We start from the raw sequence: 12,138 nt of genomic DNA, 5'->3' as shown, positions 1-12,138 counted from the left end.
AGAGCAGAGGAGTGAGATGGGAAAGCAGAGATGGACTGTGCTGCAGAAGAGTAGGGGTGGAGCAAAGCACTGCCCACGAGCGGTGGGGACAGCTGGTGGGCACTTGTAGAAGGCAGTGGCCTTTCCAGGACAGGAGATGAGTTAAGGTGGAAGGAATCATAGAATGGAATGGAAGCTGCAGCAGGTGGCACTTCATCTGGGTAGTGGCAGAGGTTTCTGGACTCAGCAGTTGCAGCATCCCAGGAGAATTGGACCCAAAGGGAGGGGGCACGTGAGAGTTCTTGGTGGCACCTTCCTCTGCTGTAGCTTTTCAGTGTTCTCCTTCCTCCAGCTGTGACCCGGAACGGTCATGGCCTCTCAGTGCTCTGGGTTGCCCAGTCAGTACCAGTTTCTGGTTCTGTGCCTGGTAGCCATGACTCTGCCCAAGACAGACCATGCAGTGCAAAACCTGACGTGTGTCCTCATCAACCAGCGTGTAGGCAGTTTTAACTGTGTAAAAGCCAAACCAACCAACCAACTTACCCTCTGCGACAAAGCTGAGAAGATAACCCAGGTCTTCATAGCTCTGGCACTCTAGTTTCACAAACAGCCTTGCTTGGTCGTTCAGACTAAATGACTAGATGACCCTTAAAGGTCCCTTCCAACCCAAACCACTCCATGGTTTTGGGGAGAAACACCTTGACGAGTTCTTGTTCTATGCATTCTATAAGCATGCCAAGGAAACATAGGTGGTATAAGTTGCGCCAGGGTAGGTTCAGGCTGGATATTAGGAGAAATTTTTTCACTGAAAGGGTTATCAGCCATTGGAATGGGCTGCTCAGGGAGGTGGTTGAGGCACCATCCCTGGAGGTGTTCAAAAGACGGGTTGATGTAGTGCTGGGAGGTATGGTTTAGTGATGATGCTCCTTGTTTGTTGTGTGGGTGTCTATTTTTGTCAGTTAGGTTGACGGTTGGACAAGATGATCTTTAAGGTCCCTTCCAACCTAGAAGATTCTGTGATTCTGTATTTCTTAATTCTTAAGAAAATTAGCTGGATTCCACACCCAGTCTTCTCTAGTCAGATGAAGCTGTGCCGTTTTACAGACAAAAAAAGTCCCCAAAACCCAAACCAACTTCTAGAAGTTGCCTAGTAGTTACTACAGAAAGTTTCCTCAGAAGTACCTGGCCTTTTAATACAAACTCCTTGTCTCTTCTAGATCTACTGGTATCGACAAGGAGACCTGGAACCTAAATTTAGGAACCTAATTTACTATATATTATTTTCTATCGTCATGTTATGTATATGTGCCAACCTGTACTTCCATGAAGTGGGGAAATGATGGAGACTGGGAGCACCCAGCGACGATGCCACCGTGTCGGACTGCGTTCAGCTCCGCTCTCAGCGCTACCCGAGACGTTCACCTGAGGACAATCAGCCTGAGAGGAAAGAAGTGGGTTGTGCAAAGGACAAATCAGTACATGATTTTCATGTAAATGTATATGTAATGTCCCTCTTGTTGGGGAGAATTATTGCCATAAGACGTGACATTCTGCTTTTTTTTGAAGAGCTACTGTTGCACTTAATGAACATTCCAGTTGTACTGATGTTTCAGAATGGCACAAGCTTTTTCATTTTGGAAAAAAATGCATTTTTTTATTACTGTACAAATAAACTGCAGCATTGCAAGGATCTGTAGCAGTATAAATAAATGGCATCTTACAGTTACGTAAGACAAATACTCTTTATTTCGTTTAAACTGAATATACAATTATTTCTGTTCCCTAGGCAACCATTTGAAACTACAACTTATTTTTCACATTAACAAAAACCACAGACTGAAAAAGACCAACTCTTGATTATGAAGAGCTAATTACAGAAATAAATAAAATAATTTATACATGAGTCTTTAGTTTCTATAGCTTTTTCTCTCAGTCCCTAGCTAACAGGCTGCTGCTCAGCCTAGTGTCTGTTTCAACCCTTGAATGTAGGAATTAATTGGCTTCCTTTGCCTCAGGGCCTTATGCCCAAGTTCTCAGAGCTTTTTTTTTCCCCCCCTCCAAGACTTTGCCACCTCCACACCGCCCCCCCATTTCCTGCCTTGCTGCTTAAATCACCTCTGGAGAGGTGGCTGGTAGTGTGGTGTAAACAGCCAGAGAGACAAATGTCCCAGCCTACTCACAACAATCTTCAAAGAAGTCACGAGTTGGTGGGGGGAGGCTGGTGGCTCCCGGTAGCTTCCCTTTCTCACAGCCCTTCCCTTTTTATTAGCTTGCTGTAGTGATGAAAGAAAAGAAAAGAAAAAATAAAATAAAAAATTCCACAAGTGATCTTTCTGAGCTCTATCCGTTGCCAGCAACGGACTCCTCAGGAGCGAGCAGACCAGGCAAGTCCCATAAGCATCTGTGTCTTCTTCCTATGCCGTAGACGTGCTAACGAGCCAGCTGAGATGGGAACACAGACCATTTATTTCTTCATGATGCTGCCCCACGGAATACGTTTCTTCCTGAAATGTAACAGTCTCTTACTCCACCTATTACAAGAGTCAGTAAGTGCAGAAATCCTCACCCATTCTTCATGAAACATGTGCAAACTCCTCCTTGCTGCGGCACGAAGAGGCGAGGCTCCGACGATCCTTGACTTCTGCCCAGTTGTCCGGACGCGCGGTTCAGCGCACCAGTAAGGAGTCAAGATCCCAGCTGACGGCGTGGATCCCAGCAGCAAGGGCTGCAACAGGTTTCCTTAAAACACTGAGACACCCCGGCTGAGACGCCGCACGTCAGGCTTCCCTTGGCTGCTCTGTGACCCTTTACAAATGAGGTAATTAGCCTGAGCGGAGAAAGCGCGCCGGAGTCGTTTCAAATTGGAAGTTTCTGGTTCAAACCACGGACTGACTGCTTTCTTTGGAGATGTGGCACAGGGTTGTAACTAATTTCACAATGCACACATGGTCAATAGAAAACGGACACGATTACTGCTTCTCAGTGACAGCTCACTAAATCCTCAACGTCCTTTGAATCTTCCGAGTCGGGACTGCCCAAGGATGAGCCAATGATGTGTGACCCGTCTCCGTGATGCTGCAGGATAGGATCTGTCAAGAGACATAGTACATTAGAACCATCACTTACTGTGCCGTTATTACAAGAGATAAAATACGTGCTTAGGAGACAGAAAATGCAGTCTGGACTTTTAACCAATTTCAGGTGACGTTACTCAACTGAAACTAATCAGTTCTCAGTTTCTAGTGTCAAGGTAAGCTATGACTAATAAGGATAGAATCATAGAATGGTTTGGGTTGGAAGGGACCTCAAAGATCATCCAGTTCCAACCCCCCTGCCATGGGCAGGGACACCTCCCACCAGACCAGGTTGCTCAAGGCCCCATCCAGCCTGGCCTTGAACCCCTCCAGGGATGGGGCATCCACAACTTCTCTGGGCAACCTGTTCCAGTGCCTCACCACCCTCATATTAAAACATTTCTTCCTGAGATCTAATCTGAATCTTTTTTCTTCCAATTTAAAACCGTTTCCCCTTGTCCTATCATTACACTTCCTGGCAAAGAGTCCCTCCCCAGCTCTTCTCTAGGCACCCTTCAGGTATTGAAAGGCCGCTATAAGGTCTCCCCGGAGCCTCCTCTTCTCCAGGCTGATGCAACTGACGTGAGTCACATCTGGATTATTTGGGTCTTGCTGTATCAGGCCCAGCGCTGCCCCTCAGACGGCTCTGCAAGGAGATCCCTTCCTCTGGAGAGGAGCATCTGTTAGGTGCGGCGGTGGGAGAGTATCTCTGTGCTGCTTCCAAGTCTGAGGGGACTCTTGGCATTGGGAAGCGTGGCACGAGCTCGCCAGCCCTTCCAGGAGAGTGCTGTGCAAAGAGCCCAGCCCCTCACCGCGAGAGGCATCAAGTGCACTTCTGATGCCTCTCGAGTAAGAGACACATTTCATTCAAGCGCCAGGCATGACGAAATGCACACTAAAGAAAGGGTTACTTATTAGCTCGTGTGTACTAATTCAAGGCTCAAGGGTGATGGAAACAGCTCAGCCAGTGATGAAGCAGCTGCTGTTCTCATACTTTTCCCACAAGGTTAAGTGAGATTTTCTTCCACTTCTGCTGATACAAGTGTGGAAACCAACTTGCATTAGCAATGTTTCATAGCAATGACCTGGAAAATTATTTAAGAGAAAGCGAGGATCTATGAGGTGGTGTTTACAGGAACTCAGAAGTGCCACACTGCTTTAATGAGTCCTAACTGCAGCATCAACCACACGAAGGGACAGATGTACCTGTTAGAGTTGTCAGGGGCAAGACTGATTCGCCATCTATATCATCTGTTGTCTGGATAAAACCATGAGAAGAAGGAACAATAAGCACGGTCTCATCATCTATTGTAGGCTGATCAACTTGTTCTTCTATCGTTGGAGAACCCAGGTCCTGTGTGACACAGAAAAAGAGGATGTGAGGGCAGATTCTTGGTAGCATAAACAGAAAAACCTACTTTGGGCAGCCATACTCTGTAACATGCAACAGACTCCCTGGATGGATTTTATCTCATTAAATTGAAATGTCAGCATCTGAGCTCGCTTCCTTCTGCATTTATAGGGCACGTTTCATCTTAGTGCAGGCATCTAAAAACAAGATGAGAAGGATTCTACTGTTCGAGCAGTATGAGGACAGGAGGAGAGGAAAGGAGAGACTGCAAGGGGGTGATAAAATGTTCTCTTGTACATCAAACATTTTGTCTACGAAGAGAAATAATTAAGATTTTTCACTACTTGCTGTCTAGATGTTCTGAGATACCGAAGCAGTACCTTTATAGTACTTACCAGCTCCACAAATGCTTTACCTGAACCTAGTTTCACAACTCCTGCTTCTGTACCAAGCTTTAACTATCAGACACAGAGCTCAAAAGACCGATTTTAATTGCTGTAACTTGCTGACTGTAGGATGGCTCCAAACTTTATTAGCTGAACCTCATTTTACCAAAAATTTGGCAACACACTGATTCCTTCCAGGTACAAACTGTCAATACCCACCCCACCCCCTGGCCTTTCAGTTCCATAATAGTTGGTGCTGCTGTCTCTTTGCTGGCTCTTGCAGCGCTGGCGTGGAAATGCACTAACACATCTGGCTTGCTCAGCGTCACAGCACACTCCAGCGGAGTGAAAAGGCATCCCAGACAGTACTGCCAGAATAAGCAGGGATATTTGGGTTCCAGTTTGTGTGTGTAACACACGTAGGGTTTGTTCAAGCCTCAGGAATCACTGATGCAGAACGCAAGGCAGATGTTGGTGGCAGAACGGAAGGTACCTGGATTTATCCCTGTTTTTCAGAGGGAGCAGGAAATCTTTGGGAGAGGTTACAGCTTTCTCTGTTCAAACTCCACGTAGTTTTTTAGGAAAACTTGTTTCCCTACACAGTTTCACGATGTTTTTGTGAAGGTGACTGCCTGAAAACCCCTTCCCTGGTGCTGCAGCTCCGTGAATCAGACTGGGTACAAACGTGTGTCCATTCATGCAAGGCACAGCCTCCCTGACCTGCAAGAGCAGCTTTCTGCAGCCAGCAGAGCCCAACCTGCCCGCGACAAGCAGCGTGTCGTGAGGCTTGAAACTGGGAAAAGGAGGCGTGACAAAAACTAAAGAAGCCATTGTGGCAAACGGGCACCTTTCCCAGCCAGAAGTAATATAAACCCTGCAGCATGACTGCCTGATTCCCACTGCCCACACCCACAGTGACAATACAACACTGGCAAGTGCGTAAACGTAACGTTGACTTAAAGAAAGCAAAATTAAGCCATGTCTTTCCAGAGTAACTTTTCATTTAGAATCACTCGCAGACAGTTCACTACTTCCTAGAATTTAAATACACGTGTCTAACTTGAATCTGACTAAAGTGTAAGACAAATTAGAATTACAAACTCAGATTGTTTTTCTGTACAGACAAAAAAGATAACTACCTCTTTATATCCTGCCAGCCGTCTGTAGCAAAGGTTTACTAATTCTACCTTGAGAAGCTGTAATTTTAAACTGAGAGAAGAAAGCTGATGGGCTGCCTAAGCCATTTAGAATCCTATCACAACTATGGCAACCATGAGATAAGGAAGAAGAAAATGGAAGAACCATCCTCAGCCTCAGATGTGGTCAGGATCCAAACAGTTCTGCAGCAGCAGACTGCTGAGAGGCAAAAAAGATACTCTTCTTCGTAAGAGCATAATGGATATGTGGTATCTGTGAACTTTTTCAAAGACAAAACCTAACAAAGTCCAAGCATATCAACAACGGATTTGCAAAACTGACAAAGCACAATAAGAGCAACTGTAGATCACGGTGTTTTAGAGAACAGGATGGGGTATTTGAATCTAACTCACATCTTTCTACAGTCTAAGCAAACCAAGCTTCTAAGGAAAGAGGTATTTTCTACCCACTGAAGAAAATAGTCTTCTTTTTAACATCTCTGTTTTCTCCAACTTACTCATTATGATAGTTCCAGGAACTGAAAGATGGAGGAATTTAGTATAAACAATCCAAATGCCTGAAATGATCTGGATAAACTCATTTCTGCACCTCAGATGTTGGTGCTGAATAAAATCGAGGCCAGAGACAGCAATGGCTTAAACACTTCAAATTCCAGTTTGACGGATACTTAACTGGAGCACTATGTTTAACAGAAGTCTCAAAAATGAAAACTGTGGTGCAGCTAGAAATATGTTATTAGATTCATAGAGCAAAAGCTAAATACTCCACCTCCCTTGCTCGACAGTCTATCAATCTATCAATGTAAAGTACACGTGTTGTAATAGTAATCGGATGAAAGCAACTGTTTGGTTCCACTAATATTCCTGCTTTCCACGGTCATCACACAATAGCACCCTGAGCAGTGAAGCAACTCCACAGCTAGTGAGGCTTTCAATGCTCCAGATGAAGTCAAATATAAACCTTAGTTCCAAGTTAAATCTTACCACTTTCACAGCCATATAACATATTAACAAAGCTCAAGGATAGAGGATCTGAACAAAATGCTCTCAGAACTATGATACAGATGAAATCACTGACATATTCATACAAATAGCTTAACATAAAAGTCAAAGATGCAATGCAATCATTCTCCTTGCAGCAATGGGGAAAATATCAAGCATCATTACCTCAGTAACGTAAGTGCTGGGTAAATCAGAGTGAGAATCCTCTTCCCGTTTCAGGCTGGCATCTGAAATCTCCTCCTCGGTTCTCACCATAACTCCCTCCATCAGTTCGCTGCTGTTCCTGCTGCTGAATTTGGAAGCATCATCTTCATTGTAGGCCGACTGCTCTTCGTCACTCAGTTTGGACTGGTGGATATCATCTGGGAAAGTATTTGTTTCCAGGGTATCGGGAGGATCCGTCAGGTCGGCCGACTGTATGTCGGTATCAACACTAAGTTCTGCCTGAGTGACAGAGGAGGAGATGTCTTCAGCAGCAACCGTGCGGATTATGACGCTCGGCGTGTGGCACTGCACTGTAACGTTGTCACTTGTGTTTAACAAGTGCTCTGGCTGCAAGCAGTATTTGCAAAGAGAGACACAAACAAAAAGCGTCAGAGACTTTCCTCCAAGTATCTTCAAATCCTCTAGCCAATAGAGCAAAAGGATCCAAAGAACTCATTACTATGTGTAATTTAGAGTTTTATGTATAGAGAATGTCAGCTCAGGTCATCTGTCGTCCTTTCCTGGCCTTAAATGGTGAATTACTAGGCAGACTTTGGTGCCAACTATTCTGTAATTCACAAATGAAGTACATAATATGAAAGAGAAGCAACTGCTCAGGTGAGGATCACCACAGATTTAAAGATCTTTTTTCCCTGAATTTTGCATCACTTCTGCTATTCAGTCTCCAGTTTGCTTCCCCTTCCTTCCCTCTAACAAGAAGTAATACTTTCTCTACTACACAAGTTTTTCAAACACCAACATTCGTTTGCGAGTGTAACATCAGGAAACCAGAGTGTTTTGTTTTGGTGGGACAAGCCACTAGATGGAGACATCCTGTGCAGCCACGGTAAGAACCAAGTTGCTTACTCAGCTGTTTTCAACCAACTTGGAGTTGCTTTTTAACAAGAGTACTGAAAACTAAATTTTCACTCTTAGCACCTTAAGCAAAGTAACATGGTTATGACTTCAGAACTGCTTTCCAAATTTAACATGCATGATGATGTTCTGCTCTCCCCACTGCCCAAACTCCATTCTTTTCCTTGCTCCAAATACATACCGATAAGGCATGAACGATGATCTGCTCCGGGGAGGCGGGAGCAGCAGCAGCCGTCAGGGTCATGGTGGGACTGGTCGTCAGTGTCAAGGGCAGGCCTTGGCTTGAGCTCGTCTGTAGTAAGTATGTGCCTGGTGTCCCCGTGGGCTGGAGGTGGAAAGACTGTAAAAGACAACACCAGTTTAATATCCAAACACGGGTGGAAAGACTGTAAAAGACAACACCAGTTTAATACCCAAACACGCTGCCTTCCTGGGCCACAGCGAGCGCTCAGAGAATGCTTATTTACATGAACTAGCCTGAAAGAGACGAACAAATGCAGTCTCTGCTGCACTGATTGATGTTCTCCACTCAAGAAGTAGAAACTCACTCATCTACAGCCTCAGGCTCCCAAGACAAGCACTGAGGCTGAGTCAGGCAGGGCTGTACAATGCTGTACAACAGCAGGTAAGAAAGGAACAAAGAAAGGTTGGTGCTGGTCTCTTCTCACAGGTAATTGATGACAGAACAAGAGGGAATGGCTTCAAGCTCCAACAGGGTAGGTTTAGACTGAACATTAGGAAGGAATTTTTCACAGAAAGAGTGGTCAGACACTGGAATAGGCTGCCCAGGGAGGTGGTTGAGTCACCATCTGTTGATGTGTTTAAGAGCCGTTTAGATGTGGTGTTGGGGGATATGGTGTAGGGGAGAACTTTGTAGAGTAGGGTAGAGGGTTGGACTTAATGATCCCAAGAGTCTCTTCCAACCTAAATAATTCTATGATTCTATGAATTCAACTTACTCTTAGCACTGAGATGAAAAGAGAAACTGTTCTACAAATTACACTACAATGGAACTGAGAGAATCTTTACTTGCTGGGAGCTTCCTCTGGCTCCGTTATGTCAGATTTCAACAACAACAACAAAAAAACAAGCACAAAGGAAAACTTGATAGCACTAAGGCATTAAGACAGATTAAAGCATTTAATTGTAAATCACGTTTTACTCCACAGCCCTAATAAATTACACCTTGAAAAATACAGTTTAATTTGAACTTTTAAGTTTCAGGTCTCCAAACTTTCTCTTTCCACTCGAGAACTGGTTTTTTGGGGTAAATACACGCTTCCATAGTGCTTAAAGTAAGAAGTGCTCAAAAGAAAAACACAGTCACAAATAACAGTTCTCTGTTACTTACTGGAAGAATCTCAAAGGTCTGTAGCGTTCCACTGTTTAGTGTTATTGTCTCAGAGTCAACAGTAGCAGTGGGGGAGTCGGTTGAGGCTGCAAAAGGAATTAAAAAAAGAAAAAATAAGTATGTAAACCAAAATGTTTCAGCCCTGCAGAGTGCGTAACGTACTATAATTACTACATAGCAGGGTACTGTTAATTCCAATAATACAAAAAAGAAAATTGGCTGCAATCCCAACGACAAGTTTCTCTAATTGGTACCCAAGATTGGACGCTATTTAAAGAGGGCATTTTACAATCCAAAAGAGCAAAAGAAAGAAAGAAAGTATGATTTTAGTGCACAGGGATAAAAGCACACAAATAAAGTTATCTGATGTGATCTAATTGCTTTTTGTAATGAGATTTATAAGAGGTTCTGATGTAACAATATTCTTTGGATCATGTATTATTTGCTTTAAAGTGGTGTCAAGTTTAATATTCCCATGTTTCTCACAGACCTCTCTTTTTTGGGTATTTTTAACCTTTCTTGCCCTCCACCACTGATGAAACATCAGATGCTCCCGATGATATCTGCCTACCCTGTGTTATGATTGCACTGTATAAACTCTGTAAGTATTGTTACAAGTGTGTAATTATTTATCCAATTATCTCCATTAATTCTAAAAGTAACAGAAAGAAGCACTGAAAACAGTTTAAATATCAGACATTTCAAGATCACCAGGTCCAAACAGCTTGCACCTAAAGCTTTATAAGATATCAAAAAACCTATTCAGAACCGTAATTACGATTTTGACTTAATCGTAAAAAACTTGCAAGTTCCAGGAAGCTGGAGGCAAACTAATACTTTGCCCGGGATTATCCAGTAATTCCATAAATACTGAAAGGGCAAAGGACCTACATGACGACAGCAGTGCCCCAAGCACTGGAAACTTGGCCATCTCAGACTCTGTAGCTTCCAAGTAGAATAATTTCAGTCTCTTAAGAAGATACAAGCTCCGATTTTGAAGCTTTTATTGTTGTAGTGGCACGTTCAAGGTTTCTTGATGCAGATTTCCTGGCACCTCACAGCAGACTGCTGTAAAGTGTGGCCTGTCTGTTCCCTGGCCAGTTCTGTTCATAAAGCTTACAGGAATTACCCATTTGAAACTTTGAGCCTTCTGTCAAATGCAGCTGTAAGTGGGTAATAGGTTCAGCTCTTGTGGGATTGGGAAACGGACAGAAAAGAAGCAATACAAAACTCATTTGGATTACACAAACAGAAATTCTTCAGGAAAGCAGACCAAAATGGGCAAAAAGGCTTGTTAGGCAAACAGGGGCAAGTGCCATCACAAAATAACCATTACAGGATTTAATTTAGAAAGGACTAAAGGTTACAGAATACCAGCACATCTTGCCTGCTCATCAAAACCCACGAGCTTTGACCTAGCCTGGTTCAAAGCATAAGACCACTGATGTGTTACTACAGAGAAAAAGTTCTTGACTTGGTGTTGCGTGCCATTTTAATTAAGAAATAAATCAGATAAAATGGAAATGGCATTTAAGTAGATTAAGATAGGCTAATATAATGAAATTATAAACAAAAAATTGTCTCCCACATGCCTATCTAGTCAGTCTGAATAAACAGCTCTTAGCCTGATAAGTTATTTTTTTAATGACCAAGACCAAAGTCCTGACTTTTCCTAATAAAATTCACAAATGACAAACACTGCAAAATAGTAGGCAATGGAGATGACAGGCTAGATTGGAGTTACTGGAGCATAAGACCACTGATGTGTTACTACAGAGAAAAAGTTCTTGACTTGGTGTTGCGTGCCATTTTAATTAAGAAATAAATCAGATAAAATGGAAATGGCATTTAAGTAGATTAAGATAGGCTAATATAATGAAATTATAAACAAAAAATTGTCTCCCACATGCCTATCTAGTCAGTCTGAATAAACAGCTCTTAGCCTGATAAGTTATTTTTTTAATGACCAAGACCAAAGTCCTGACTTTTCCTAATAAAATTCACAAATGACAAACACTGCAAAATAGCAGGTAATGGAGATGACAGGCTGGATTGGAGTTACTGGACTTACTTAATATGTTACAAAAATGAACAATAAGCACTACAACCAAAGTAGACCTGGTAATAGATGTTTGATAATGAACAAAGTTCATCCTTAAGAGGATGCGAAGCACCAACTTAAAACAAAAAAAATACAGTGGTTAGAGCAGATCATCAGCTGAAAACCAGTGTGACTCCACAACTAATACTTTTTATGTATTTTGTGCCTAGAAATAACTGCGTAATACAGAGCAGGACTAGAAAAAACATTATATACCTTCCTGCTTGAGTGTCCTTCATCAGAACTTAGGCACAGCAGTGTATATATTATACAAAAGGAAACCTTGTACATGATGTTCATTGCTGTAGACAAGAGCTACCAGAAGAAATTTAAGGAATGAACATATATTCTGCATCTCCATTGAGAGGCCTGTGTACTGAAGCCTTTTCAAAGAACACTTTATATGGCAAGCTCTTGTGTGCACACACACAGCCAGACAAAAGGAATTAAAAAAAGAAAAAATAAGTATGTAAACCAAAATGTTTCAGCCCTGCAGAGTGCGTAACGTACTATAATTACTACATAGCAGGGTACTGTTAATTCCAATAATACAAAAAAGAAAATTGGCTGCAATCCCAACGACAAGTTTCTCTAATTGGTACCCAAGATTGGACGCTATTTAAAGAGGGCATTTTACAATCCAAAAGAGCAAAAGAA

The 12,138-nt window shown here is 42.8% G+C and overlaps 1 protein-coding gene across 1 annotated transcript in view; it reads right to left on the bottom strand.

Moving 5' to 3' along the window:
- Positions 1-1,702: 1,702 nt before the first annotated feature.
- Positions 1,703-12,138, bottom strand: part of DMTF1 (cyclin D binding myb-like transcription factor 1) — a 29,158-nt gene continuing 18,722 nt past the window's right edge. The window contains exons 12-16 of the mRNA XM_014964132.1: positions 9,381-9,466; positions 8,211-8,369; positions 7,115-7,501; positions 4,260-4,407; positions 1,703-3,068 (exon numbers count right to left, since the gene is read on the bottom strand). Coding sequence (XP_014819618.1) covers positions 2,959-3,068; positions 4,260-4,407; positions 7,115-7,501; positions 8,211-8,369; positions 9,381-9,466 — 890 coding nt within the window. The 3' untranslated portion in view covers positions 1,703-2,958. The remainder of the gene's footprint in view (positions 3,069-4,259; positions 4,408-7,114; positions 7,502-8,210; positions 8,370-9,380; positions 9,467-12,138) is intronic.

The sequence above is a fragment of the Calidris pugnax genome, unplaced genomic scaffold, assembly GCF_001431845.1.
Source record: "Calidris pugnax isolate Ruff unplaced genomic scaffold, ASM143184v1 scaffold44, whole genome shotgun sequence".
Classification (NCBI taxonomy): Eukaryota; Metazoa; Chordata; class Aves; order Charadriiformes; family Scolopacidae; genus Calidris; species Calidris pugnax.
Note: the sequence above shows the minus strand (reverse complement) of the source record. Positions and strands in the feature narration are given on the sequence as shown.